The sequence below is a fragment of the Dicentrarchus labrax genome, unplaced genomic scaffold (genome assembly GCF_905237075.1).
Source record: "Dicentrarchus labrax unplaced genomic scaffold, dlabrax2021, whole genome shotgun sequence".
In the NCBI taxonomy this organism is placed as follows: Eukaryota; Metazoa; Chordata; class Actinopteri; family Moronidae; genus Dicentrarchus; species Dicentrarchus labrax.
In genome coordinates, this window is record NW_026136702.1 from 27,653,434 (window position 1) to 27,677,842 (window position 24,409).

Genomic DNA, 24,409 nt, shown 5'->3' on the forward strand with positions numbered 1-24,409 from the left:
AAGCCTGGTGTCAATTGGACATACCAATGTGGAGAAATGCTTCACTTCCTGTTTTGACCATAATCTACAGGAAGTGCTAATATTATAACATGCTTATTTTTTTAAATATCAAAATACTTTAAATTACTTTTTTTGCCAGGGCGGTCTCCAGATGCTTTGTGACAAGTTTCATGCGAATCGGACAAAAGTGCATGGATGGAACACGAAAACCTAGTTTATGGACTTCTATGCAGGAGTGGGCGTGACCTATATGGGGAGATGCAGCTCTATTCACTGAACGCGTCGATGTAATGTTTTTGAATGTGAGACAAACGATGCGGGATTTAGTTTCACCACTTTGCCAAATAAAATTGCACTTTCATATATGTTCAGGGGGGCAAATTAGCAGTCAAAGTTTTCTACAAATAATATAGCTTTAGCAATTACAAGAGGGGCCTCCAGCGGTCGCTGGCTCGGTCCATAACAATAAGAAATCGAGCAAAAACAATAGGGACCTCCCAGTGGATACTGGCTTGGTCCCTAATAATAAGAAGAAATCGAGCAAAAACAATAAGGACCTCCCAGTGGATACTGGCTCGGTCCCCAATAATAACTTTAGCAAAAACAATAGGGACCTCCCAGTGGATACTGGCTCAGTCCCTAATTATAATGTTCCGGGTTTATTCCAGCAGAGATCTAGTGGGAGGAGGTCCTTTATTAACATATCCAATATAAAAGTCAACATTAACTTCAATTTTGTATTTTAGTTAATATTCACCAGCTGCTGTGTGCTTGTTGCTTTGTATAGAATGGATAGAGTGAATTGAAAATGATTCCGGCGTATTACATTTTAAATCAGCTCATCTTTAAACTCACAAGTTATAAACGAGGTGTCTTTACTTAAAGGCACAGAGAGAATTAGTTGTTGTTCAAGCCTTAGCATTTTGGAAAACATCTACTTCCAGGTAAGTAAATATGTTTAACTTATCAAACATATTATATCAGACATTGCAGATCCTTTCTTTCTATGGAAATTCCACATCTGGTGTTTGGTCGAGAGCTGATTGTTGCTCATTTGTTTTGGAATTGTTCTGGGATTGGAGTCATGAAAAGCCATTTTTGTAACTAACGTTATCCATTCTGGGACGGCTGCAAACACAACAGAGATATTAACAATATGTACAAGATTGCAAAGTGAAACCTAATCAGTAATGTCTTTGACCAGATACACAAAAAAAAGATGGTTTAAATAAACCTGTAACTCCACAAACATTTATAATTTAGTTATTGTCTTGTGACAGACTATTATCTACTAATTATCATTATTGTGTTTTCGTGGTGTGGCTATCTTGTGGTTTACATTTACGTAACTGGCACTTACAAATGATGTGGTTGTTCAAACCTGTTTTATATTCCCCGTTCATTAGTTATCAGAAGCTAACTTTCTTATCTGGACCACATCATGCATACTGACGTGGTGTGATTTAACCCCATTGTCATTGATTGTCTGTAATATTTAACCACCTGTTTCTGTTACTGTTCCTTTGGTTTAGGATCATGGCGGTGGTGAGGAGTGAGGTTATTCTCTCAGTTTACATTATTTCCTTCCTGATAGGCCTGCCAGCGAACCTCCTGGCTCTCTATGCCTTCAGTGTTAAAATCCACTCCAAGCCACAACCAACAGACATCCTGCTACTCAACCTGATTGTCTCTGACCTGCTCTTTTTGATCATCCTCCCTCTCAAGATGTATGAGGCAGTGTCAGGCATGAAATGGAATTTGCCCAATTATGTGTGCTCCATCACCTCCTTCACCTTCTTCTCCACAGTCTACACCAGCTCCTTGATGCTGATGGCAGTCAGTGTGGTTCGCTACATCGGGGTAGCTTTTCCTATCGCCTATCATCAGCTGAAGAAACCTGTGTATGCAATAGTTATCAGTGCTGTTATTTGGCTGATCTCAACTGCACACTGCAGCATTACTTTCATTACCCAGCACCACCCCTCCTTGTCCAGCAACAATGCCACCGTGTGCTATGAGAACTTCACAACAAAGCAGTTGGACATCCTCCTCAAAGTACGTTTGGAGCTTTTCATTGTGCTCTGCCTTATACCTCTTCTCATTTGTGTTTACTGCTACATGCGCTGCATCTTGATCCTGCACAGTGGACCTAGGATATCGCGGATGCAGAAGCAGAAGGCCATTGGCATGGCCGCGGGGACTCTAGCTGTGTTTCTCATTTGTGTGCTGCCATACAATGTGTCTCATTTAGTGGGTTACATCCAGGGTGAGAGCCCAAGATGGAGGTACTACACCCTGCTACTTAGCACCTTCAACACCTGTATTGATCCTATCATCTTCTACTTTTCCACTAGTGAAAGGTCACTTGTCAGGAAGCGTAAAATCGCTGTTTCAGGAGTACAAAGACAGGCAACAAGCTCTGGCTGAGAGCAAAATACACTTTCAATACAATATGTCCATATCTAGATTCAATATAAGTCTTGCACTGTATATTAGTAGTACAGATGTTATCAGAATGTGTAATGCTGTACAGACTGTTTTAACAATTCAGTTTGTTTATAAGATAATGTCTCATATCTAGAAGGAATGCAGAGATACCACTTTTTTCAGATCAATACAAGTACACGTACTTACATTTTGGTACTTGCCAAAACCGAGTACTGATATAAGTACAGTTCTACTTTGAAAACATGTTTTATTTTCATCAGATGTTCCTCACTTTCTGACTGGAACAATGCCGTTTATTTACCACAAAAACCATTTATATAGGACACAGATATGTAAAGTACAAGATAATGGCACAATTACTATTGCACAGCTACTTGTTTTTTGATGGCAAGACAAATGTCTTTTCCTTTCTATTTCTTGTTATCTTGTTTATATACATTTTATTGATGTGTAAATATAAAGTGAACATTTTTATGAATGCAAAGCTGATGAGACTGTACTAACTCATAATAAAGAGTTGCAACTTTAGGAATAAGTGTAATAAAAGAAAATCGTGAAAAATAAGAGCTTGACAGCATTGTATTTGTAATTTTCTGATTTCTTTTTCAAGAATTGACAGAGTAATATATTAACGTTCCTTCGTTTCCTTCAATTTACGATAATTTTATATATATTTTATATTGAATCTTTTTACTATCGTAAAACAGAGTATTTACACTGAACTCTACTGCACTCCTTTATTTCAACGAACCTGCAAAGAAGGTCATGAGCAGTGCCACCCAGCCTAGTATGTAGGACCAAGAGAAGCGCCAATCACCAAAGCGCTTTCCCAGGAAGTTTACAGTCACCCTGCTGTAAATGGCCATTGCAAGCAGAACAAAGAGAGCTGGTGTGATGGGCAGAGTATATTAAAATCAACGTCTGAAATAGTAAGGTCATCACATTTACAATTTCGATGGCATCGATGGCATTTATTTTTATTGTTCCCGTATTCCATGACTCACTTGAAACAAAGAACATTATCCCAGCAGAAAATGAGCGGTTGAATCTCTCAAAAGCCGAGAAGTGGGCTAAGGAGAGGATTCCTGCAATGATGCCAGCAAAGCATGACATGGCAGAGAGGATCATGAAGGCACGAGTGGCATTCCAGTAGGCTGAGGAGGAGTAAAACAAGGAAGAAAACCTACTGTAAAGATATGTGCAGGTAGATAAATACAAAGTATAAACCTTTCATATATGGATATGAATGGTTTCATACCAAAATCAACAATGTCATTTGAAAACTCACTGGGAATTATAATATTTCTCCTAACCTCTTAAACATAAACTCATTTTCATTCTATTCTAACTTTAGTCCTTGAACTTGTAAATAGTTCCAATGCACTTCTGGACTCACAGCAAAAAGGATTAACACTTATGCTGTCTGAAGGCAGTCAGCACTAAAAGCGAAGATATATATTTAAGTTTGAACATGTACAGTTTAGTTTAGATTTTCAAAACGCTGTTCAAAATATTTTGCACCATTTTACTGCATATTGCATATAGTGTATATACATCTCCTACGGGGAATCCATAAAGGTACGTCTTATGTTATGAAGGGAAGTTTCACAGTAAGTTGTCATCATCTGGTCATGATGCATAGGGAAGTGTATTTACTCCAGTACAGTGTTTACAATTTTGAGGTCCTGTTTCTTGCAATATTTTCATTTTTATTATTTTAATGCATTTTCCCATGCCATTTCAGAACTGAACTAGTGAGTTATACTGAGTTATTTCCAAATGTATTTCTCAATCTGTTTGACAGCGTTACTGTGTATTCTGTATCACTTTGTTTCAAACTTTCCCATCATGACACAGAAATAAATAACCAAGGAGGAAGTTCAGAAAGTTCAAATAAAGGTTATGAGGAGGTCTGATAATCTAGAGATAGATCTTCAGAATCATGACTTTCAATAATAAAGTGAAATGCTCACATTTTGCAGTATCAGTAGTGTCTGTATGACAGCTGGTCAGTTCTCAATATCTCAGCATATCTCAACAGAAATGTTTCCTAGACATATATCCCAACGACCCTGACTTTTCCTCTAGCGTCACCATGAGGTTGACACTGGTTATAGTTAGGAATTGGATGTATTGCCATGACATTTGGTTCAAACCTGTATGTCCCCATTAGGATGAACTCTACTAAGTTTAGTGAACCCCTGTTTTTTGATTGATCGTAATTTGTCCAATTAGCAAAACTAATAACATTCCCATCAGCTGTACTTTGTGTTTAATGGTAATTAGTAGATTTTAGCATGTTAACCCATTTTACTAAAATGCTGAACATGAACACACATCAAAATGGCCAACTTTGACGCCACGCCACGGACACGCCCTTCAACTTATAGTCACAAATCACAACTTTTAATCAGCAATGTTTTTTAAGTGTAGATGTCATTGTCAACATTTTAAGGGTCTTCTGACCAAATTTCAGCTAGATTTGTTCAATCTGCTGGGAGAAATACATTAAAGTGTAATAAATTCGACCACTAGGTGGTGCTCTCACTATAAGTTAATTTTTTCACATAGATGTGTTCAGGGCGGGACTCTTATCAATTCAATTCAATTCAATTCAATTTTATTTGTATAGCGCCAATTCATAACAGAAGTTATCTCAGGACACTTTTCAAATAGAGCAGGTCTAGACCGAACTCTTTATAACATTATTTACAGAGACCCAACAGTACCACCATGAGCAAGACCTTGGTGACAAGGGCAAGGAAAAACTGCCTGTTAAAAGGCAGAAACCTAGGACAGATCCTCCGGCTCTAGGTGGGTGGTCGTCTGTCTCGACCAGTTGGGGTAGAGAGAGAGAGAGAGAGAGAGAGAGAGAGAGAGCGACAGACAGACAGACAGGTGCACAGCAACAACAGTATTGGCAATGGCAGTCAAGCAGGACCATGGCAGGAGGCTCCACCAGGATCCATGAGAACCTGCGAGATGAGAAAGCACAAGAACTCCAGGGAAGAAGTGGAGTTAGTAACATGCATTAAAGGGACATGAATGAGTGCAGAAAGAGAGAGGAAGAGAGTAGCTCAGTGCACCATGGGAAATCCCCCGATAGTCTAGGCCTATAGCAGCATAACTAAGGGATGGTTCAGGACTCACCTGATCCAGCCCTAACTATAAGCTTTATCAAAGAGGAATGTCTTAAGCCTACTCTTTAATGTGGTGAGGGTGTCTGCCTCCCGAACCACAACTGGAAGCTGGTTCCACAGGAGAGGAGCTTGGTAACTGAAGGCTCTGGCTCCTGTTCTACTTTTAGAGACTATAGGAACCACAAGTAGCCCAGCATTCAGAGAACGTAGTGTTCTAGTGGGGTAATAGGGTACTATGAGCTCTTTAAGATATGAAGGGGCCTGACCATGAAGAGCTTTATAGGTGAGGAGGAGGATTTTAAATTCTATTCTACATTTTACAGGGAGCCAATGCAGAGAAGCTAGAACAGGAGAGATGTGATCTCTTTTTCTAGTTCCTGTCAGTACTCGTGCTGCAGCGTTCTGAATTAATTGGAGCGTTTTAATGGACTTATTGGGGCAACCTGATAATAAAGAGTTGCAGTAATCCAGCCTTGAAGTAACAAATGCATGGATTAGTTTTTCTGCATCTGTCTGTGATAGTATGTGTCTAATTTTTCTAATATTACGTGAATGAAAGAAGGCAGTCCTAGAGGTCTGCTTTATGTGGGAGTTAAATGACAAATCCTGATCAAAGATAACTCCAAGATTCCTGACAGTGGTGCTAGAGGCCAAGTTAATGCCATCTAGAGTGACTATATCTTTAGACAATGAGTCTCTAAGGTTTTTGGGGCCAAGAACAAGAATCAGACAAATGAAGTTTGGAGCCGATTGGACAATGTACACTCAAGTTAAAGCAAACTCATGTTTTGTGGCGGTACATCAGAATTTGATACCACGCCACAGACACGCCCACTCACCACATTCAACACATATCATCAACAATGTGTTTTGCATTTTATAAGTAAATTTCAGCTGGATCTGATCATCCTGCTAAGAGTAGAACATGAAAGTATAAAACGTGATACTTCCTGTTGCCACTAGGTAGCGCTCTCACTATTACTGAATATTATCACATAGACGGGTTCAGGGAGGGACTCTTATCGAACATGTGAAGTTTCATTGCAGTCGGATCATGTACGTGGAAGTTATGACAACTTTCTGTTTTCATGGCGAAGGATCGAAATTGGACGCCACGGGACGCCACGCCACATCCACAGTGTACGACGGGATAACATAAATAGCACAACTTAGAATAATGAAGGTTTTTAGATGGCTGTGTCCAAGTGGGGAGACAATCCGATAAATTTCCTGCATGCTATGCAACGGCAAAAGTAGCAAAAAATGACCACAAAATCCAAAATGGCCGACTTCCTGTTGGGTTTGAGGTATGGGTCCAAGAGGCTTTTCTGCTTCTCTTATCATGATACACATGTGTAACCGGTACGTACGTCGAGTTCTTGAACAATTGAATTTTGTACAAATTTCCATGATCATTCGAGCACGTTGCGGCCGCCAAATATGCGGTCGCATGGGCAGCAAATAATAATAATAATAATTCTTAGAAAATACAATAGGGACCTCCAGCAGTCGCTGGCTCAGTCCCTAATAATAAGAAATCGAGCAAAAACAATAGGGACCTCCCAGTGGATACTGGCTCGGTCCCTAATAATAATAAGAAATCGAGCAAAAACAATAGGGACCTCCCAGTGGATACTGACTCGGTCCCTAATAATAACTTTAGCAAAAATAATAGGGACCTCCCAGTGGATACTGGCTCAGTCCCTAATAATAAGAAATCGAGCAAAAACAATAGGGACCTCCCAGTGGATACTGGCTCAGTCCCTAATTATAATGTTCCGGGTTTATTCCAGCAGAGATCTAGTGGGAGGAGGTCCTTTATTAACATATCCAATATAAAAGTCAACATTAACTTCAATTTTGTATTTTAGTTAATATTAACCAGCTGCTGTGTGCTTGTTGCTTTGTATAGAATGGATAGAGTGAATTGAAAATGATTCCGGCGTATTACATTTTAAATCAGCTCATCTTTAAACTCACAAGTTATAAACGAGGTGTCTTTACTTAAAGGCACAGAGAGAATTAGTTGTTGTTCAAGCCTTAGCATTTTGGAAAACATCTACTTCCAGGTAAGTAAATATGTTTAACTTATCAAACATATTATATCAGACATTGCAGATCCTTTCTTTCTATGGAAATTCCACATCTGGTGTTTGGTCGAGAGCTGATTGTTGCTCATTTGTTTTGGAATTGTTCTGGGATTGGAGTCATGAAAAGCCATTTTTGTAACTAACGTTATCCATTCTGGGACGGCTGCAAACACAACAGAGATATTAACAATATGTACAAGATTGCAAAGTGAAACCTAATCAGTAATGTCTTTGACCAGATACACAAAAAAAAGATGGTTTAAATAAACCTGTAACTCCACAAACATTTATAATTTAGTTATTGTCTTGTGACAGACTATTATCTACTAATTATCATTATTGTGTTTTCGTGGTGTGGCTATCTTGTGGTTTACATTTACGTAACTGGCACTTACAAATGATGTGGTTGCTCAAACCTGTTTTATATTCCCTGTTCATTAGTTATCAGAAGCTAACTTTCTTATCTGGACCACATCATGCATACTGACGTGGTGTGATTTAACCCCATTGTCATTGATTGTCTGTAATATTTAACCACCTGTTTCTGTTACTGTTCCTTTGGTTTAGGATCATGGCGGTGGTGAGGAGTGAGGTTATTCTCTCAGTTTACATTATTTCCTTCCTGATAGGCCTGCCAGCGAACCTCCTGGCTCTCTATGCCTTCAGTGTTAAAATCCACTCCAAGCCACAACCAACAGACATCCTGCTACTCAACCTGATTGTCTCTGACCTGCTCTTTTTGATCATCCTCCCTCTCAAGATGTATGAGGCAGTGTCAGGCATGAAATGGAATTTGCCCAATTATGTGTGCTCCATCACCTCCTTCACCTTCTTCTCCACAGTCTACACCAGCTCCTTGATGCTGATGGCAGTCAGTGTGGTTCGCTACATCGGGGTAGCTTTTCCTATCGCCTATCATCAGCTGAAGAAACCTGTGTATGCAATAGTTATCAGTGCTGTTATTTGGCTGATCTCAACTGCACACTGCAGCATTACTTTCATTACCCAGCACCACCCCTCCTTGTCCAGCAACAATGCCACCGTGTGCTATGAGAACTTCACAACAAAGCAGTTGGACATCCTCCTCAAAGTACGTTTGGAGCTTTTCATTGTGCTCTGCCTTATACCTCTTCTCATTTGTGTTTACTGCTACATGCGCTGCATCTTGATCCTGCACAGTGGACCTAGGATATCGCGGATGCAGAAGCAGAAGGCCATTGGCATGGCCGCGGGGACTCTAGCTGTGTTTCTCATTTGTGTGCTGCCATACAATGTGTCTCATTTAGTGGGTTACATCCAGGGTGAGAGCCCAAGATAGAGGTACTACACCCTGCTACTTAGCACCTTCAACACCTGTATTGATCCTATCATCTTCTACTTTTCCACTAGTGAAAGGTCACTTGTCAGGAAGCGTAAAATTGCTGTTTCAGGAGTACAAAGACAGGCAACAAGCTCTGGCTGAGAGCAAATTACACTTTCAATACAATATGTCCATATCTAGATTCAATATAAGTCTTGCACTGTATATTAGTAGTACAGATGTTATCAGAATGTGTAATGCTGTACAGACTGTTTTAACAATTCAGTTTGTTTATAAGATAATGTCTCATATCTAGAAGGAATGCAGAGATACCACTTTTTTCAGATCAATACAAGTACACGTACTTACATTTTGGTACTTGCCAAAACCGAGTACTGATATAAGTACAGTTCTACTTTGAAAACATGTTTTATTTTCATCAGATGTTCCTCACTTTCTGACTGGAACAATGCCGTTTATTTACCACAAAAACCATTTATATAGGACACAGATATGTAAAGTACAAGATAATGGCACAATTACTATTGCACAGCTACTTGTTTTTTGATGGCAAGACAAATGTCTTTTCCTTTCTATTTCTTGTTATCTTGTTTATATACATTTTATTGATGTGTAAATATAAAGTGAACATTTTTATGAATGCAAAGCTGATGAGACTGTACTAACTCATAATAAAGAGTTGCAACTTTAGGAATAAGTGTAATAAAAGAAAATCGTGAAAAATAAGAGCTTGACAGCATTGTATTTGTAATTTTCTGATTTCTTTTTCAAGAATTGACAGAGTAATATATTAACGTTCCTTCGTTTCCTTCAATTTACGATAATTTTATATATATTTTATATTGAATCTTTTTACTATCGTAAAACAGAGTATTTACACTGAACTCTACTGCACTCCTTTATTTCAACGAACCTGCAAAGAAGGTCATGAGCAGTGCCACCCAGCCTAGTATGTAGGACCAAGAGAAGCGCCAATCACCAAAGCGCTTTCCCAGGAAGTTTACAGTCACCCTGCTGTAAATGGCCATTGCAAGCAGAACAAAGAGAGCTGGTGTGATGGGCAGAGTATATTAAAATCAACGTCTGAAATAGTAAGGTCATCACATTTACAATTTCGATGGCAGGCCTGGTGAACTTTTTTTAAATTTTATTTTTATTGTTCCCGTATTCCATGACTCACTTGAAACAAAGAACATTATCCCAGCAGAAAATGAGCGGTTGAATCTCTCAAAAGCCGAGAAGTGGGCTAAGGAGAGGATTCCTGCAATGATGCCAGCAAAGCATGACATGGCAGAGAGGATCATGAAGGCACGAGTGGCATTCCAGTAGGCTGAGGAGGAGTAAAACAAGGAAGAAAACCTACTGTAAAGATATGTGCAGGTAGATAAATACAAAGTATAAACCTTTCATATATGGATATGAATGGTTTCATACCAAAATCAACAATGTCATTTGAAAACTCACTGGGAATTATAATATTTCTCCTAACCTCTTAAACATAAACTCATTTTCATTCTATTCTAACTTTAGTCCTTGAACTTGTAAATAGTTCCAATGCACTTCTGGACTCACAGCAAAAAGGATTAACACTTATGCTGTCTGAAGGCAGTCAGCACTAAAAGCGAAGATATATATTTAAGTTTGAACATGTACAGTTTAGTTTAGATTTTCAAAACGCTGTTCAAAATATTTTGCACCATTTTACTGCATATTGCATATAGTGTATATACATCTCCTACGGGAATCCATAAAGGTACGTCTTATGTTATGAAGGGAAGTTTCACAGTAAGTTGTCATCATCTGGTCATGATGCATAGGGAAGTGTATTTACTCCAGTACAGTGTTTACAATTTTGAGGTCCTGTTTCTTGCAATATTTTCATTTTTATTATTTTAATGCATGTTCCCATGCCATTTCAGAACTGAACTAGTGAGTTATACTGAGTTATTTCCAAATGTATTTCTCAATCTGTTTGACAGCGTTACTGTGTATTCTGTATCACTTTGTTTCAAACTTTCCCATCATGACACAGAAATAAATAACCAAGGAGGAAGTTCAGAAAGTTCAAATAAAGGTTATGAGGAGGTCTGATAATCTAGAGATAGATCTTCAGAATCATGACTTTCAATAATAAAGTGAAATGCTCACATTTTGCAGTATCAGTAGTGTCTGTATGACAGCTGGTCAGTTCTCAATATCTCAGCATATCTCAACAGAAATGTTTCCTAGACATATATCCCAACGACCCTGACTTTTCCTCTAGCGTCACCATGAGGTTGACACTGGTTATAGTTAGGAATTGGATGTATTGCCATGACATTTGGTTCAAACCTGTATGTCCCCATTAGGATGAACTCTACTAAGTTTAGTGAACCCCTGTTTTTTGATTGATTGTAATTTGTCCAATTAGCAAAACTAATAACATTCCCATCAGCTGTACTTTGTGTTTAATGGTAATTAGTAGATTTTAGCATGTTAACCCATTTTACTAAAATGCTGAACATGAACACACATCAAAATGGCCAACTTTGACGCCACGCCACGGACACGCCCTTCAACTTATCGTCACAAATCACAACTTTTAATCAGCAATGTTTTTTAAGTGTAGATGTCATTGTCAACATTTTAAGGGTCTTCTGACCAAATTTCAGCTAGATTTGTTCAATCAATCTTCCTAATAAGAAGAAATCGAGAAAAAAACAATAAGGACCTCCCAGTGGATACTGGCTCGGTCCCCAATAATAACTTTAGCAAAAACAATAGGGACCTCCCAGTGGATACTGGCTCGGTCCCTAATTATAATGTTCCGGGTTTATTCCAGCAGAGATCTAGTGGGAGGAGGTCCTTTATTAACATATCCAATATAAAAGTCAACATTAGCTTCAGTTTTGTATTTTAGTTAATATTCACCAGCTGCTGTGTGCTTGTTGCTTTGTATAGAATGGATAGAGTGAATTGAAAATGATTCCGGCGTATTACATTTTAAATCAGCTCATCTTTGAACTTACAAGTTATAAACGAGGTGTCTTTACTTAAAGGCACAGAGAGATTTAGTTGTTGTTCAAGCCTTAGCATTTTGGAAAACATCTACTTCCAGGTAAGTAAATATGTTTAACTTATCAAACATATTATATCAGACATTGCAGATCCTTTCTTTCTATGGAAATTCCACATCTGGTGTTTGGTCGAGAGCTGATTGTTGCTCATTTGTTTTGGAATTGTTCTGGGATTGGAGTCATGAAAAGCCATTTTTGTAACTAACGTTATCCATTCTGGGACGGCTGCAAACACAACAGAGATATTAACAATATGTACAAGATTGCAAAGTGAAACCTAATCAGTAATGTCTTTGATCAGATACACAAAAAAAAAGATGGTTTAAATAAACCTGTAACTCCACAAACATTTATAATTTAGTTATTGTCTTGTGACAGACTATTATCTACTAATTATCATTATTGTGTTTTCGTGGTGTGGCTATCTTGTGGTTTACATTTATGTAACTGGCATTTACAAATTATGTGGTTGTTCAGACCTGTTTTATATTCCCTGTTCATTAGTTATCAGAAGCTAACTTTCTCATCTTACCCACCCAAAACCCCATAGAGACTGTGTCTGTCCCCCGACCACCTAAATTATTTAAAGTAATAAAAACAAGAGGAATTAAACATAAAAACCTAATAAAAATTAAAACCAACTCCTCAGTAGCACAAAATAAAAGAATGAAATGTGGGCTGTTAAATATCAGGTATCTGTCCTCTAAAGCTGTTTTAGTGAATTAATTAATATCAGATTATGATATTGATTTACTTTGTCTTACTGAGACCTGGTTGTCCCACGAGGAGTATGTTAGCCTAAATGAATCCACCCCCCCCAGTCATATTAATACTCACATTCCCCGAGGCACAGGCCGAGGAGGTGGAGTAGCAGCCATATATGATTCGAGCGTTTTAATGGACCCTAAACCTAAACTAAATTATAATTCATTTGAAAGCCTTGTTCTTAGTCTTTCTCACCCAAACTGGAAAACACTGCAGCCAGTTCTATTTGTTATAGTGTACCGCGCTCCTGGACCGTACTCTGATTTTATATCTGAATTCTCAGAGTTTCTATCAAGTTTAGTCCTTAAATCAGATAAAGTAATTATTGTAGGTGATTTTAATATTCATGTGGATGTTGACAATGACAGCCTTAGTAACGCATTTATATCATTAATAGACTCAATTGGCTTCTGTCAGAGTGTAAATAAACCAACTCATTGTTTTAATCACACTCTTGACCTTGTTCTATCATATGGCATTGATATTGAACATTTAATAGTCTTCCCACATAATCCTTTCCTATCTGACCATTATTTAATAACTTTTGAATTTCCATTATTAGATTATAAGCCATTAGGCAAAACTTCCTACAGCAGATGTCTATCTGACAGTGCTGTAGCTAAATTTAAGGAGGAGATTCCATCAGTGTTTAATTCAATGCCATGTCTGAATTTAACAGAGTCCTATAATGACTTTAGTCCCTCTGAAATTGATAATCTTGTTGATAGTGCTGCAGGCTCACTACGATCAACATTAGACTCTATTGCTCCTATAAAAAGGAAATTATTAAAAAACATAGGAAACTAGCACCGTGGTACAACCACCAAACCCGCCAGTTAAAGCAAAAAACAAGGAAATCTGAAAGGAAATGGCACTCTTCCAAATTATCAGAATATCGCTCAAATTGGCAAGATAATCTTAAAACTTATAGAAAGGCCCTCCGTAATGCCAGAGGAGCCTATTACTCAGCACTAATAGAAGAAAATAAGAATAACCCTAGGTTCCTCTTCAGCACTGTAGCCAGGCTGACAGAGAGTCACAGCTCTATTGAGCCACATATCCCCATAAACTTAAGTAGCAATGACTTCATGAGCTTCTTCTATAATAAAATTATTACTATTAGAGAGAAAATTAATCACCAACTGCCATCAACAGTTATCAGTGGCTCTCCAAGTTCAGGAACTTTAACTAATGTAAACTCAGATATATATTTAGACTGTTTTTCTGCTATCGATCTTCATCAGTTAACTTCAATCATTTCTTCATCGAAGCCATCAACCTGTCTATTAGACCCGATCCCAACTAGGCTGCTTAAAGAAGTCGTTCCCTTAATTGGCACTTCTTTACTGGATATGATTAATCTTTCTTTATTATCAGGATATTTACCACAGTCCTTTAAAGTAGCTGTAATTAAACCCCTTCTTAAAAAGCCCACTCTTGACCCAGGGGTTTTAGCCAACTATAGACCGATTTCTAACCTCCCCTTCCTCTCTAAGATTCTGGAGAAAGTAGTTGCCAAAGCAAAAACCTATGCAAATGCACTCTTGGTCTTTGGCTGGATGTTCTACCCAGTGGTACTTGGCGTGCCAGTGAGGCCTCTCACTGTGGTCATCAGCAGCTACATATGTGAGGCCACTCTTTACCACCTCCAGCTACCTTTCTTCAGCGTGGATCATTTCTTTGCCGCCTGGCTGACAGTTTACACAGTGTGACGGCCCTAGGGATGGCCTTATTCTGTTCCTCTTGCTTGGATTGTTTGCTCTTTGTTTCAGGAAGTAAGGGGTGGAGCTGAGATTACTCTCTGATGTAGCTCACCTGAGCAGGCTGGGCTCAGGAGGCTATAAGTCAAACCTGGAAGGCTTTCTCACTCTCTTCCCTTGGCCTGCTGACTGAACTACTGGTTTTTGTTTCTGTTCTGGGTTTTACATTCATACATCTACACCTCACCCTTCACTCACACAGACATTGCAGACATACTGATTTACTGATAGACATATTAAACTGTATTTATTATTTTGTTATTTACTTAATTAAATTCTGTTAACTCCCAGACTGTGTGGTCTCCCTCTTTGTCACACTCTTTTGAGCCAGGTTGTGACAAAATGGGGGCTTGTCTGGGATTTGAACCCAGGACCTCTCACACCCAAAGCAAGAATCATACCCCTAGACCGACAGCCCCCATATCCTGGGATGCAGCCAGCAGCAATGCTGTCCCATTTCCACCACTTGAGGAAGTTGGCAGTAGTAGCTGCACAACTGGATTGCTGAGGTTGGACAGCAATTGGAGCTTGCTGGCTCTGTGGAGAATGAATGGGGACTATGCAGGTGTGTTCTTCATATCTCGCAGCAGCAACCTCGCAAAGTGCGTTCTCGACGTGTGGGCTGCTACAGTGACCTTCTCAAACAGCTCAGGATGGGTGCCAGCAACTGTCTTTCCCATTGGTCCGTCCCACAGCACGAGGTCCCCCACTGAGCGGATTTTCTGCGGAGCCAGCCAACCCTCCTTGTGACTTACAAGGAGGTGGATTTCTCTTGGGCTAACCAGGTCACTGAGCGGGACGCCTAGGAAGAACTCTTGCAGTTTTTTGGCTGACACATGTCTGGGGATGTCTGCGGATGCGATGCTGTCTAGGCCGTAGCAAACCAGCTGGTGGGAGTTGAAAGTGCCTCCTGAGGTAGTGATACGGATCTTCAGGAGGTACCTCTTTGTTTTGACAAAGATTTTCATGCCTCCTACACCATGGACGACAAGCGTGATGTCTTCACTTCTGAGACTGAGCTGACCTGCTGCCTCATGGGTGATATAATTAGTGTCAGAAGCTAGGTCGATCAGTGTCCTAATTTTCTGCCCAGCATTGGCTGTTACCTCCAAAAGCATCATGATGACAGGCCACCCTGCCAGGCCGCTCTCTGCTAGAAGACTTGAGTGACGCTTTGCGACATGGAAGTCCTCAACACTGTGTTGCAGAATGTGTCCCGGCATTGTTGGGCTAATTCAGGTGAGAGCTTTCTGAAGAATTGTTCCTGTGCCTCGGTGTAATTCCTCTTGTTGCCACCTCCCACTGTGCTGCCTTTGCTCTTCCTCTGGGCCGTACTGCCTCTGGATGCTTCAGCATTAGGACACAGATAGTAATGGTGGTCTGTGGCTCTCTTGTCCTCACACTGTGGATCTTTGCACAGGAATTAAGTTTTGCAGAGATTATCATCATCATGGACATCCAGACATTTCCAGCAGGCTCCCAGTTTTTGCACTGCATCCTTCTTCTCTGAGCTTAAGCACATGGAACTTTTTGCAGAAGTACAACCTTTTCTTATGCTTGATGTCCCCACAGACGACACACCCTAAAAGATGGCTACTTGACTCTGTTCAAGGCTCTGGTTCTGGCTTGCCTTTGCTCAGGTCGGATTTCCTTCCTTGGCGGCTCTTCATCCCTCAATTGGTCCAGCTGCTCATAGATGCATAGAGAAGTCACTCTTCAGTGCATCAGAAAGCTTGCTTTCAAATGACTTTGTCACCACAGGGTTCTTTAAGGCGCCAGTATCACCAAGGTCACTCGGGTCTTCAAGGGCTTTCTCAACAGCTTGGATGAGCTCAACAGTTTTCCTGGGCTGGCGACCTTTGACAACTGGAAGTCTCTAGAGCTCCGCAACTATTTCTATAGCAATCGCAGTTTGGTTTCCAAACCAGTTCTCCAGGACCTGAAAGATGTCGTCTGCTGTTTTGTAGGTCATCAATCGAAGATTTCTCATTATTTTTTCATCCAAACTGTCAAGAAGCTGGAACTTTGACTTCTTTTGACCCAGTGGGTTCTCCTTGCCTCTGAAGGGCCTCCAAGTCTCTTTTCCAGCGATAAAAAGTCTCACCTGATGCCAGTAAACTTGGGGAGGGAGGTTGGCTTCAGTCTAATAGCTGATGACGGGTAGCTGATGGAAGCTCCGCTCCCAACTCTTTCGGTGTCTTCAGCTTTTGCTTGAATAAACTCTGCTTTCCTTGACATTAACTTGGGAATGCTCTGCTCAAGCCCTCGTTCACGCAGCTGGAAGTCTGTCTGCTCAGCAGGAGGGGCCCAACACTTCCACTGTGTGTGCAGCTCTTTTGCCCTCTTAACCGGTCTTTCCATGTAGTCGAACATGAAGTCAAAGGCCTCTTTATTTCCGCCAGGTTCAAAGGACGTCACACTCTCGACCTTCTCCTCTGCAGCCTTTACCACCATCATCAGTTCCTCCTCTCCAAAGTTGTCCCAGAGTGTCTTTTGGATGAGGTCCTTCAGCTCTTTCAGCTTCATCTCACACTCACTTGCAGTTTTCCCAATATTGGCCTTTTGCTGCTCGCTCAACCCAAGAACTACTTCAGGATCTGCATCCAGCTCTGCCTCTGCAAGGTACTGAGCCTCCACATCATCATTGGCTTCCATGACTTTGTTGGCCTCTATTATGAGCTTTTTGAAACTGTCTATGAGTTCCTCTTCAGCCATTATGGCGTGCATCCGGACAACGTTGTTGGCCAGTATGGAAAATTGTCGCTTCACAGATCTCCTATTGGCTTTAAACTGCTCCTGTAACTTTGAGTCAGCCATCTTCTTTTCCAGCAGGATTGAGTAAGGTGAAGTTCAGTGTGTTACCAGGCCTCTGGACTTCCAGGCCTGGCCAGTTGCTGTTCAGGATTCTCTGCTCTAGTCTTCACAGCAGTGGTTTTTCACTGTCAAGTTGCCCTCACTTTTGAGAGGTTTGACATGCAGTTACCCCCACTTGAAAAGGCATCTTGCTTTGGAAGATTATAACTGGAAGTCACTCAGTGACCAAGATTCAGCTTTCTTTATTTTCTTTCTTTTATTTGAAGGTTGCCGAGGCCAATAGCAGATGAAAAACCTTAAATACAAACATTAAGAAAATGTAGAAACCATAATGAATCACCATAATCCAAACTCAAATACTGAATTTTTTACCTACTAGAAATTAATCTAAAAAATAAGTAGGAAATCAACATTTAAAGTACCCAAACTAAATTTAATAAATTTTAAAGCACTGTTCAATGATGATTTTACGTAATGATCTTTAGCAGCTTTTACAGCTTTTAGATACACATAAATCACATTTATCTAATTACTTTTAGCTTGAAAACTTTAAGTACACCACATTTCTTAACTTCTTAACCCATATATTACATATATCACATTTAAACTTGCGTTTAAATCACATGACTTTTTAATACATCACATTTTAACCTAAATGAACTAAATGAAAGCTCACCGGCTCCTTCTTCATTGATTGAAACAAGCTTTAGTCCTGCAGTCCAGTCTCTCCAATCATTTCTGTCACATTGCTTCCTCTTACCATGCTGTGAGTGAATGCCTTTAAACTCCCCAACTGTCTGTCTCTCTGTCTCTCTCTCTCTCTCTCTCTCTCTCTCTCACCACATCTGGTTGAGGCAGACGACCACCCACCTAGAGTCGGGGACTGTCCTAGGTTTCTGCCTCTTAAAAGGCAGTTTTTCCTTGCCGCTGTCGCCAAGGTCTTGCTCATGGTGGTACTGTTGGGTCTCTGTAATTAATGTTTTAAAGAGTTCGGTCTAGACCTGCTCTATTTGAAAAGTGTCCTGAGATAACTTCTGTTATGAATTGGCGCTATACAAATAAAACTGAATTAAATTGAATAAATGGATATTTCTGTTTTAATTTGCTTCAGTATTTATTTACCTTTGCATTAATTCCGCTTTTTTACTTTCTAATTTAATTACATTTGTTCATTTATTTTGTTATTTATTTTTTATTTTGGCGGTCCTCCATGATCACATGCTCACTGGCTCTAAAACAATCAATCCCAGACTAATTATAAAACAATCCAACAAACCACCGCTTTATTTAACAAAATGTTTTAGTTCAAATCTGTGTTTCTTTTTTATACACATATCATATGTGATATTTAATTTATTCTAGACGTCACATAACGATTAATCAGATTCCATAAAAACATTATCTTAAAATTCCTTTAACATCTGGGGTTTCAGTTACAACCATATAAATACAGACGTTGTCATTATTTGTAGTATAGATTAGAAGAACTATCCTGGGCTGGCTTCCGGTGCCATAATTTCAGTGTTGGTTGTCATGGTGATAAGCCAGGTGGGCGGGGTCTACATGGTTTAGGTAGTCATGGTGATGTTCTGGGTGGATGGGGTCTATGTAACCATCATCAGGCTCTATGTAAGCGTAGTTCTGCTCTCCATAGTCCAGCTCATCTTCAGGGGTGTGGTCCAGGTGGGAGTGGTCAGGGTCAACCAGAGGTCTTTTGAAAGCGGCATTTCTGCCAAACGCGCGGTACAGGTACACCATGATGACAAACTGAACGACCTAGAGAGCAATGGAGTAGAGGACAGCAACAGCTGAACTGATGGCGAAGAAAGAGAATGCTCAAATTCTAATGTTTTAAAAACATGATGGAGAAGAGACACTGCCACAGTTGGACAGAACAGGAAGCAGGAACGCTCATCAGGATGTATTTGTGTATATGTTCCTACTGGTTCCTGTCCTAGAAAGACAGCTTTTATTACCTGGATTAACATGAGACCGACATCCATGCCAACGACCGTCAAAACGTTTTCCTGCAGCCAATCACTGAGCTTCTCTTTACATCCCTGCAACACACATCAAACATGATACAATTCAATTCAATTTAAATTCAATTCAATTTTATTTGTATAGCACCAATTCATAACAGAAGTTATCTCAGGACACTTTTCAAATAGAGCAGGTCTAGACCGAACTCTTTAAAACATTATTTACAGAGACCCAACAGTACCACCATGAGCAAGCACTTGGCGACAAGGGCAAGGAAAAACTGCCTGTTAAAAGGCAGAAACCTAGGACAGATCCTTCGGCTCTAGGTGGGTGGTCGTCTGCCTCGACCAGTTGGGGTGAGAGAGAGAGAGAGAGAGAGAGAGACAGAGAGACAGACAGACAGACAGACAGACAGACAGAGAGACAGACAGGTGCACAGCAACAACAGTATTGGCAATGGCAGTCAAGTAGGACCATGGCAGGAGGCTCCACCATGATCGATGAGAACCTGCGAGACGAAAAGCACAAGAACTCCGGGGAAGAAAGGAAGTTAGTAACATGCATTAATGGGACATGAATGAGTGCAGAAAGAGAGAGGAAGAGAGGAGCACAGTGCACCATGGGAAATCCCCAGATAGTCTAGGCCTATAGCAGCATAACTAAGGGATGTTTCAGGACTCACCTGATCCAGCCCTAACTATAAGCTTTATCAAAGAGGAATGTCTTAAGCCTACTCTTTAATGTGGTGAGGGTGTCTGCCTCCCGAACCACAACTGGAAGCTGGTTCCACAGGAGAGGAGCTTGGTAACTGAAGGCTCTGGCTCCTGTTCTACTTTTAGAGACTATAGGAACCACAAGTAGCCCAGCATTCAGAGAACATAGTGTTCTAGAGGGGTAATAGGGTACTATGAGCTCTTTAAGATATGAAGGGGCCTGACCATGAAGAGCTTTATAGGTGAATTCTATTCTAAATTTTACAGGGAGCCAGTGCAGAGCACAAACAGAACATACACAACAGACAGAACGTACACAACAAACAGAACGTACACAACAAACAAAACGTACACAACAAACAGAACGTACACAACAAACAGAACGTACACAACAAACAAAACGTACACAACAAACAGAACGTACACAACAAACAAAACGTACACAACAAACAGAACGTACACAACAAACAGAACGTACACAACAAACAAAACGTACACAACAAACAGAACGTACACAACAAACAAAACGTACACAACAAACAAAACGTACACAACAAACAGAACGTACACAACAAACAGAACAAACACAAAAAACAGAACGTACACAACAAACTGAACATACACAAACAGAACAAACTAATAAACACAAGATAAATAAAGTAATAAAGATAAGATGTTCTATAGATAAACAGTGACTATGTACTCTGTGTGAGAACTGTATTACCTGCTCATACGAGGTGTTTCCTCGTCCGTACACTGGGGCAGTGAAGTTGAGCAGCTCGGAGCACCAGGGCGAGTTAAAGCTGGGACGATACGAGCTAAAACAGGAACAAGGGAGTACATCTGGATTGGTCAGGTTCAGACTCTTGATATAAGAGTTCTTCAGCCAATCGGCAGGGCCGTTTATGCCACAGCACGCGCCCTGTTAATCAATCAAAATCCGTCAACACATCAATCAGCTATTTAGTTTGAGATCGAGCACAGAGTCACACATATTAATGAGCAGTAACATTTTATCAGTGGGAATAAAACCAGCAACCCCTTCTGCTGAGTGACTCACATATCGATGTGCGTCGTCCATGAATCTGTCCGTACTCTCACTGCTTCCTCTGTACTGAAGGATGATCTGATCCACTGTGTCCTCCAGAGTCCGTTCAATCTGATCACAGCATGCATCACACGTTAGAAACCCAACACACAACCACACGTTACAAACACGACACGCATCACACCTTAAGTTTTGTGGAACAAGTTGCCTTTGAATGAATTATACAGAAAAACAGGGTTTTAGAAAAAGATGCAGTGAAATCAGAAACTTTAGGCCTGTGAACAATATTTTAACAAACATCTGTCTGATGGCAAAATCCACCAAAATAAAAGACTCACCTTGTCTTTGCTTACAAGAAGCAACAGTGTGACAAACAGCTGACCCAGGACCAGGACGATGAGGAAGCCCATGTACTGAGGAGGAAGAGCAGAGCAGTGTTAATGAGGGAGGGAGAGATGTGAGGCGTCCATGTTTGTTAGGTTTTGTTTGGACACTTTAGCTCCATGTCAGAAAATCACTATTTCACTGTTGTAAGTTAATTATTAACAAGTCATTAACTGGTGATTACAGAAAGTCCCACATGACGTGAACGCAGCATCAGCCTCACTTCCTGTCTGCGAGCTCAGAGGTTGTATGACGCTGTCAAACTATCACCACCCATTTTATTTTTTAAACATAAAAACGAATTATTATGAGATAAAATAATTAGCATATTTTTGACTTTTTAATAAATAATACATAATTAAAATGTAATAATTTTGATGTGCTTCCATCTGTAACTCACCATCAGCAGCAGGATTCTTTTCTCTCCAGCAGCTCCCAAACATCCAATGAGAGCAACCAGCAGCACCACTCCACCAATCAGCAACAGCCCCGCCCCCACAGTGCGCAGCTCATCTGCACACACACACGTTTACTTATGTCACTTCTGGGGACTTTACATACTAACACATTAATTCTCTGGACGGTGTTACCACTGACTCAGACATCAGCTTACTCTGATCTGATCACCTGTGCTTCCAGGCTTTGTGCTAAGCTAGGCTACATTATCTGTGAATGTTATACTGGTGCTATAATGATCGATGAATCTTCAATAAATACTACAGTTAGTCATGGAGTTCCACAAGGTTCTGTACTTGGACCAATACTATTTACTTTATATATGCTCCCTTTAGGCAACATTATTAGGAATCACTCCATTAACTTTCACTGTTATGCAGATGATACGCAGTTATATCTATCAATCAAGCCCGATGAAATTAATCAATTATCTAAATTACAAACATGTCTTAAGGACATAAAATCCTGGATGAGCTGCAATTTTCTGATGTTAAACTCAGAAAAAAACGAAATTCTTGTTCTTGGCCCCAAAAACCTTAGAGACTCACTGTCTAAAGATATAGTCACTCTAGATGGCATTAACTTGGCCTCTAGCACCACTGTCAGGAATCTTGGAGTTATCTTTGATCAGGATTTGTCATTTAATTCCCACATGAAGCAGACCTCTAGGACTGCCTTCTTTCATTCACGTAATATTAGAAAAATTAGACACATACTATCACAGACAGATGCAGAAAAACTAATCCATGCATTTGTTACTTCAAGGCTGGATTAATGCAACTCTTTATTATCAGGTTGCCCCAATAAGTCCATTAAAACGCTCCAATTAATTCAGAACGCTGCAGCACGAGTACTGACAGGAACTAGAAAAAGAGATCACATCTCTCCTGTACTAGCTTCTCTGCACTGGCTCCCTGTAAAATGTAGAATAGAATTTAAAATCCTCCTCCTCACCTATAAAGCTCTTCATGGTCAGGCCCCTTCATATCTTAAAGAGCTCATAGTACCCTATTACCCCTCTAGAACACTACGTTCTCTGAATGCTGGGCTACTTGTGGTTCCTATAGTCTTTAAAAGTAGAACAGGAGCCAGAGCCTTCAGTTACCAAGCTCCTCTCCTGTGGAACCAGCTTCCAGTTGTGGTTCGGGAGGCAGACACCCTCACCACATTCAAGAGTAGGCTTAAGACATTCCTCTTTGATAAAGCTTATAGTTAGGGCTGGATCAGGTGAGTCCTGAACCATCCCTTAGTTATGCTGCTATAGGCCTAGACTATCGGGGGATTTCCCATGGTGCACTGAGCTCCTCTCTTCCTCTCTCTTTATGCATTCATTCATGTCCCTTTAATGCATGTTACTAACTCCACTTCTTCCCCGGAGTTCTTGTGCTTTCTCGTCTCGCAGGTTCTTATCGATCCTGGTGGAGTCTCCTGCCATGGTCCTGCTACATTGCCATTGCCAATACTGTTGTTGCTGTGCACCTGTCTGTCTGTCTGTCTGTCTGTCTGTCTGTCTGTCTGTCGCTCTCTCTCTCTCTCTCTGCCTCTCTCTCTCTCTCTCTCTCTCTCTCTCTCTCTCTCACCCCAACTGGTCGAGACAGACGACCACCCACCTAGAGCCGGAGGATCTGTCCTAGGTTTCTGCCTTTTAAGAGGCAGTTTTTCCTTGCCCTTGTCTCCAAGGTCTTGCTCATGGTGGTACTGTTGGGTCTCTGTAAATAATGTTTTAAAGAGTTCGGTCTAGACCTGCTCTATTTGAAAAGTGTCCTGAGATAACTTCTGTTATGAATTGGTGCTATACAAATAAAATTTAATTGAACTGAATAACTGTAAGCTAAAGAGCAGCAGTGTCACCTGACGGGTGGATGGTGAGGAGGCTTCCTGTGCCAAACAGGATCCAGACTGCACATCCGGCTACACTCAGACCCAGAGCCTGCAGACAGAGGTCAGAGGTCAGAGGTCAGCTGCAGTTAATGTGTTCAATCTAATAAACATTGCTGGACAAGAAGTGGTGTATGTTTTTATCACATATTCAAACCCAACAACCATCAATACTGTATACCTGTAGTATTTTATATATAAATACATACATATATATTATATATATTATATATGTACACTTAACTACTTCACTACCAGTCAGAGAGCTAACGTTACACAAGCAAGATTAAAAGTCAATAACAGTAAATATAATCTGACAGTATGTTTAACAACTGAACTAGCTAGCTATTAGCCATGTGACTGTCCACTGGCTGTCAGATATATTGATCACATATTGATAGATTTGATTTGCTTAATTTAGAACGGTGAACAGACAGTTTCACTGGAACTAGTCAGTGTCCTACATCTGGAAGTAATGGACACCCAGCAGCCAATCAGAGTGCAGGATTCACTCAGACAGATGGTAAATATAAACGTTTGAACTCACCAGGAA

The 24,409-nt window shown here is 40.3% G+C and overlaps 4 protein-coding genes and 1 long non-coding RNA gene across 5 annotated transcripts in view; 3 read left to right on the forward strand and 2 right to left on the reverse strand.

Moving 5' to 3' along the window:
- The first annotated feature begins 621 nt into the window (after positions 1-621).
- Positions 622-2,514, forward strand: LOC127350351 (free fatty acid receptor 2-like). Its single transcript, XM_051376873.1, has 2 exons — positions 622-944; positions 1,533-2,514. The coding sequence occupies exon 2, from the start codon at positions 1,537-1,539 to the stop codon at positions 2,425-2,427; it is 891 nt and encodes a 296-aa protein (XP_051232833.1). The 5' UTR covers positions 622-944; positions 1,533-1,536; the 3' UTR covers positions 2,428-2,514.
- Positions 2,515-4,317: 1,803 nt separating this feature from the next.
- LOC127350369 (uncharacterized) lies at positions 4,318-19,793 on the forward strand. The gene is made up of 2 exons (XR_007880553.1): positions 4,318-5,129; positions 19,571-19,793. It is a non-coding gene; the product is annotated as an uncharacterized LOC127350369 (long non-coding RNA).
- LOC127350359 (free fatty acid receptor 2-like) lies at positions 7,285-9,725 on the forward strand. Its single transcript, XM_051376885.1, has 2 exons — positions 7,285-7,657; positions 8,246-9,725. The coding sequence occupies exon 2, from the start codon at positions 8,250-8,252 to the stop codon at positions 8,994-8,996; it is 747 nt and encodes a 248-aa protein (XP_051232845.1). The 5' UTR covers positions 7,285-7,657; positions 8,246-8,249; the 3' UTR covers positions 8,997-9,725.
- LOC127350364 (uncharacterized) lies at positions 14,801-18,517 on the reverse strand. Its single transcript, XM_051376900.1, has 2 exons — positions 18,071-18,517; positions 14,801-17,689 (listed from the first exon to the last, which is right to left on the reverse strand). The coding sequence occupies exon 2, from the start codon at positions 17,395-17,397 to the stop codon at positions 16,681-16,683; it is 717 nt and encodes a 238-aa protein (XP_051232860.1). The 5' UTR covers positions 17,398-17,689; positions 18,071-18,517; the 3' UTR covers positions 14,801-16,680.
- si:ch73-139j3.4 (tetraspanin-19) overlaps positions 18,650-24,409 on the reverse strand; it is a 6,183-nt gene continuing 423 nt past the window's right edge. Inside the window, exons 1-8 of the mRNA XM_051376860.1 lie at positions 24,404-24,409; positions 23,830-23,908; positions 21,923-22,035; positions 21,477-21,551; positions 21,151-21,249; positions 20,815-21,012; positions 19,371-19,454; positions 18,650-19,170 (exon numbers count right to left, since the gene is read on the reverse strand). The exon at positions 24,404-24,409 is cut by the window's right edge and continues 423 nt beyond it. Of these exons, the coding sequence (XP_051232820.1) occupies positions 18,913-19,170; positions 19,371-19,454; positions 20,815-21,012; positions 21,151-21,249; positions 21,477-21,551; positions 21,923-22,035; positions 23,830-23,908; positions 24,404-24,409 (912 nt within the window). The 3' untranslated portion in view covers positions 18,650-18,912. The remainder of the gene's footprint in view (positions 19,171-19,370; positions 19,455-20,814; positions 21,013-21,150; positions 21,250-21,476; positions 21,552-21,922; positions 22,036-23,829; positions 23,909-24,403) is intronic.

Bases quoted from the DNA above. Each gene is read 5' to 3' on its own strand.
- LOC127350351 (XM_051376873.1), top strand. From the start codon at position 1,537: ATGGCGGTGGTGAGGAGTGAGGTTATTCTCTCAGTTTACATTATTTCC.
- LOC127350364 (XM_051376900.1), bottom strand. From the start codon at position 17,397: ATGGCTGACTCAAAGTTACAGGAGCAGTTTAAAGCCAATAGGAGATCT.
- LOC127350359 (XM_051376885.1), top strand. From the start codon at position 8,250: ATGGCGGTGGTGAGGAGTGAGGTTATTCTCTCAGTTTACATTATTTCC.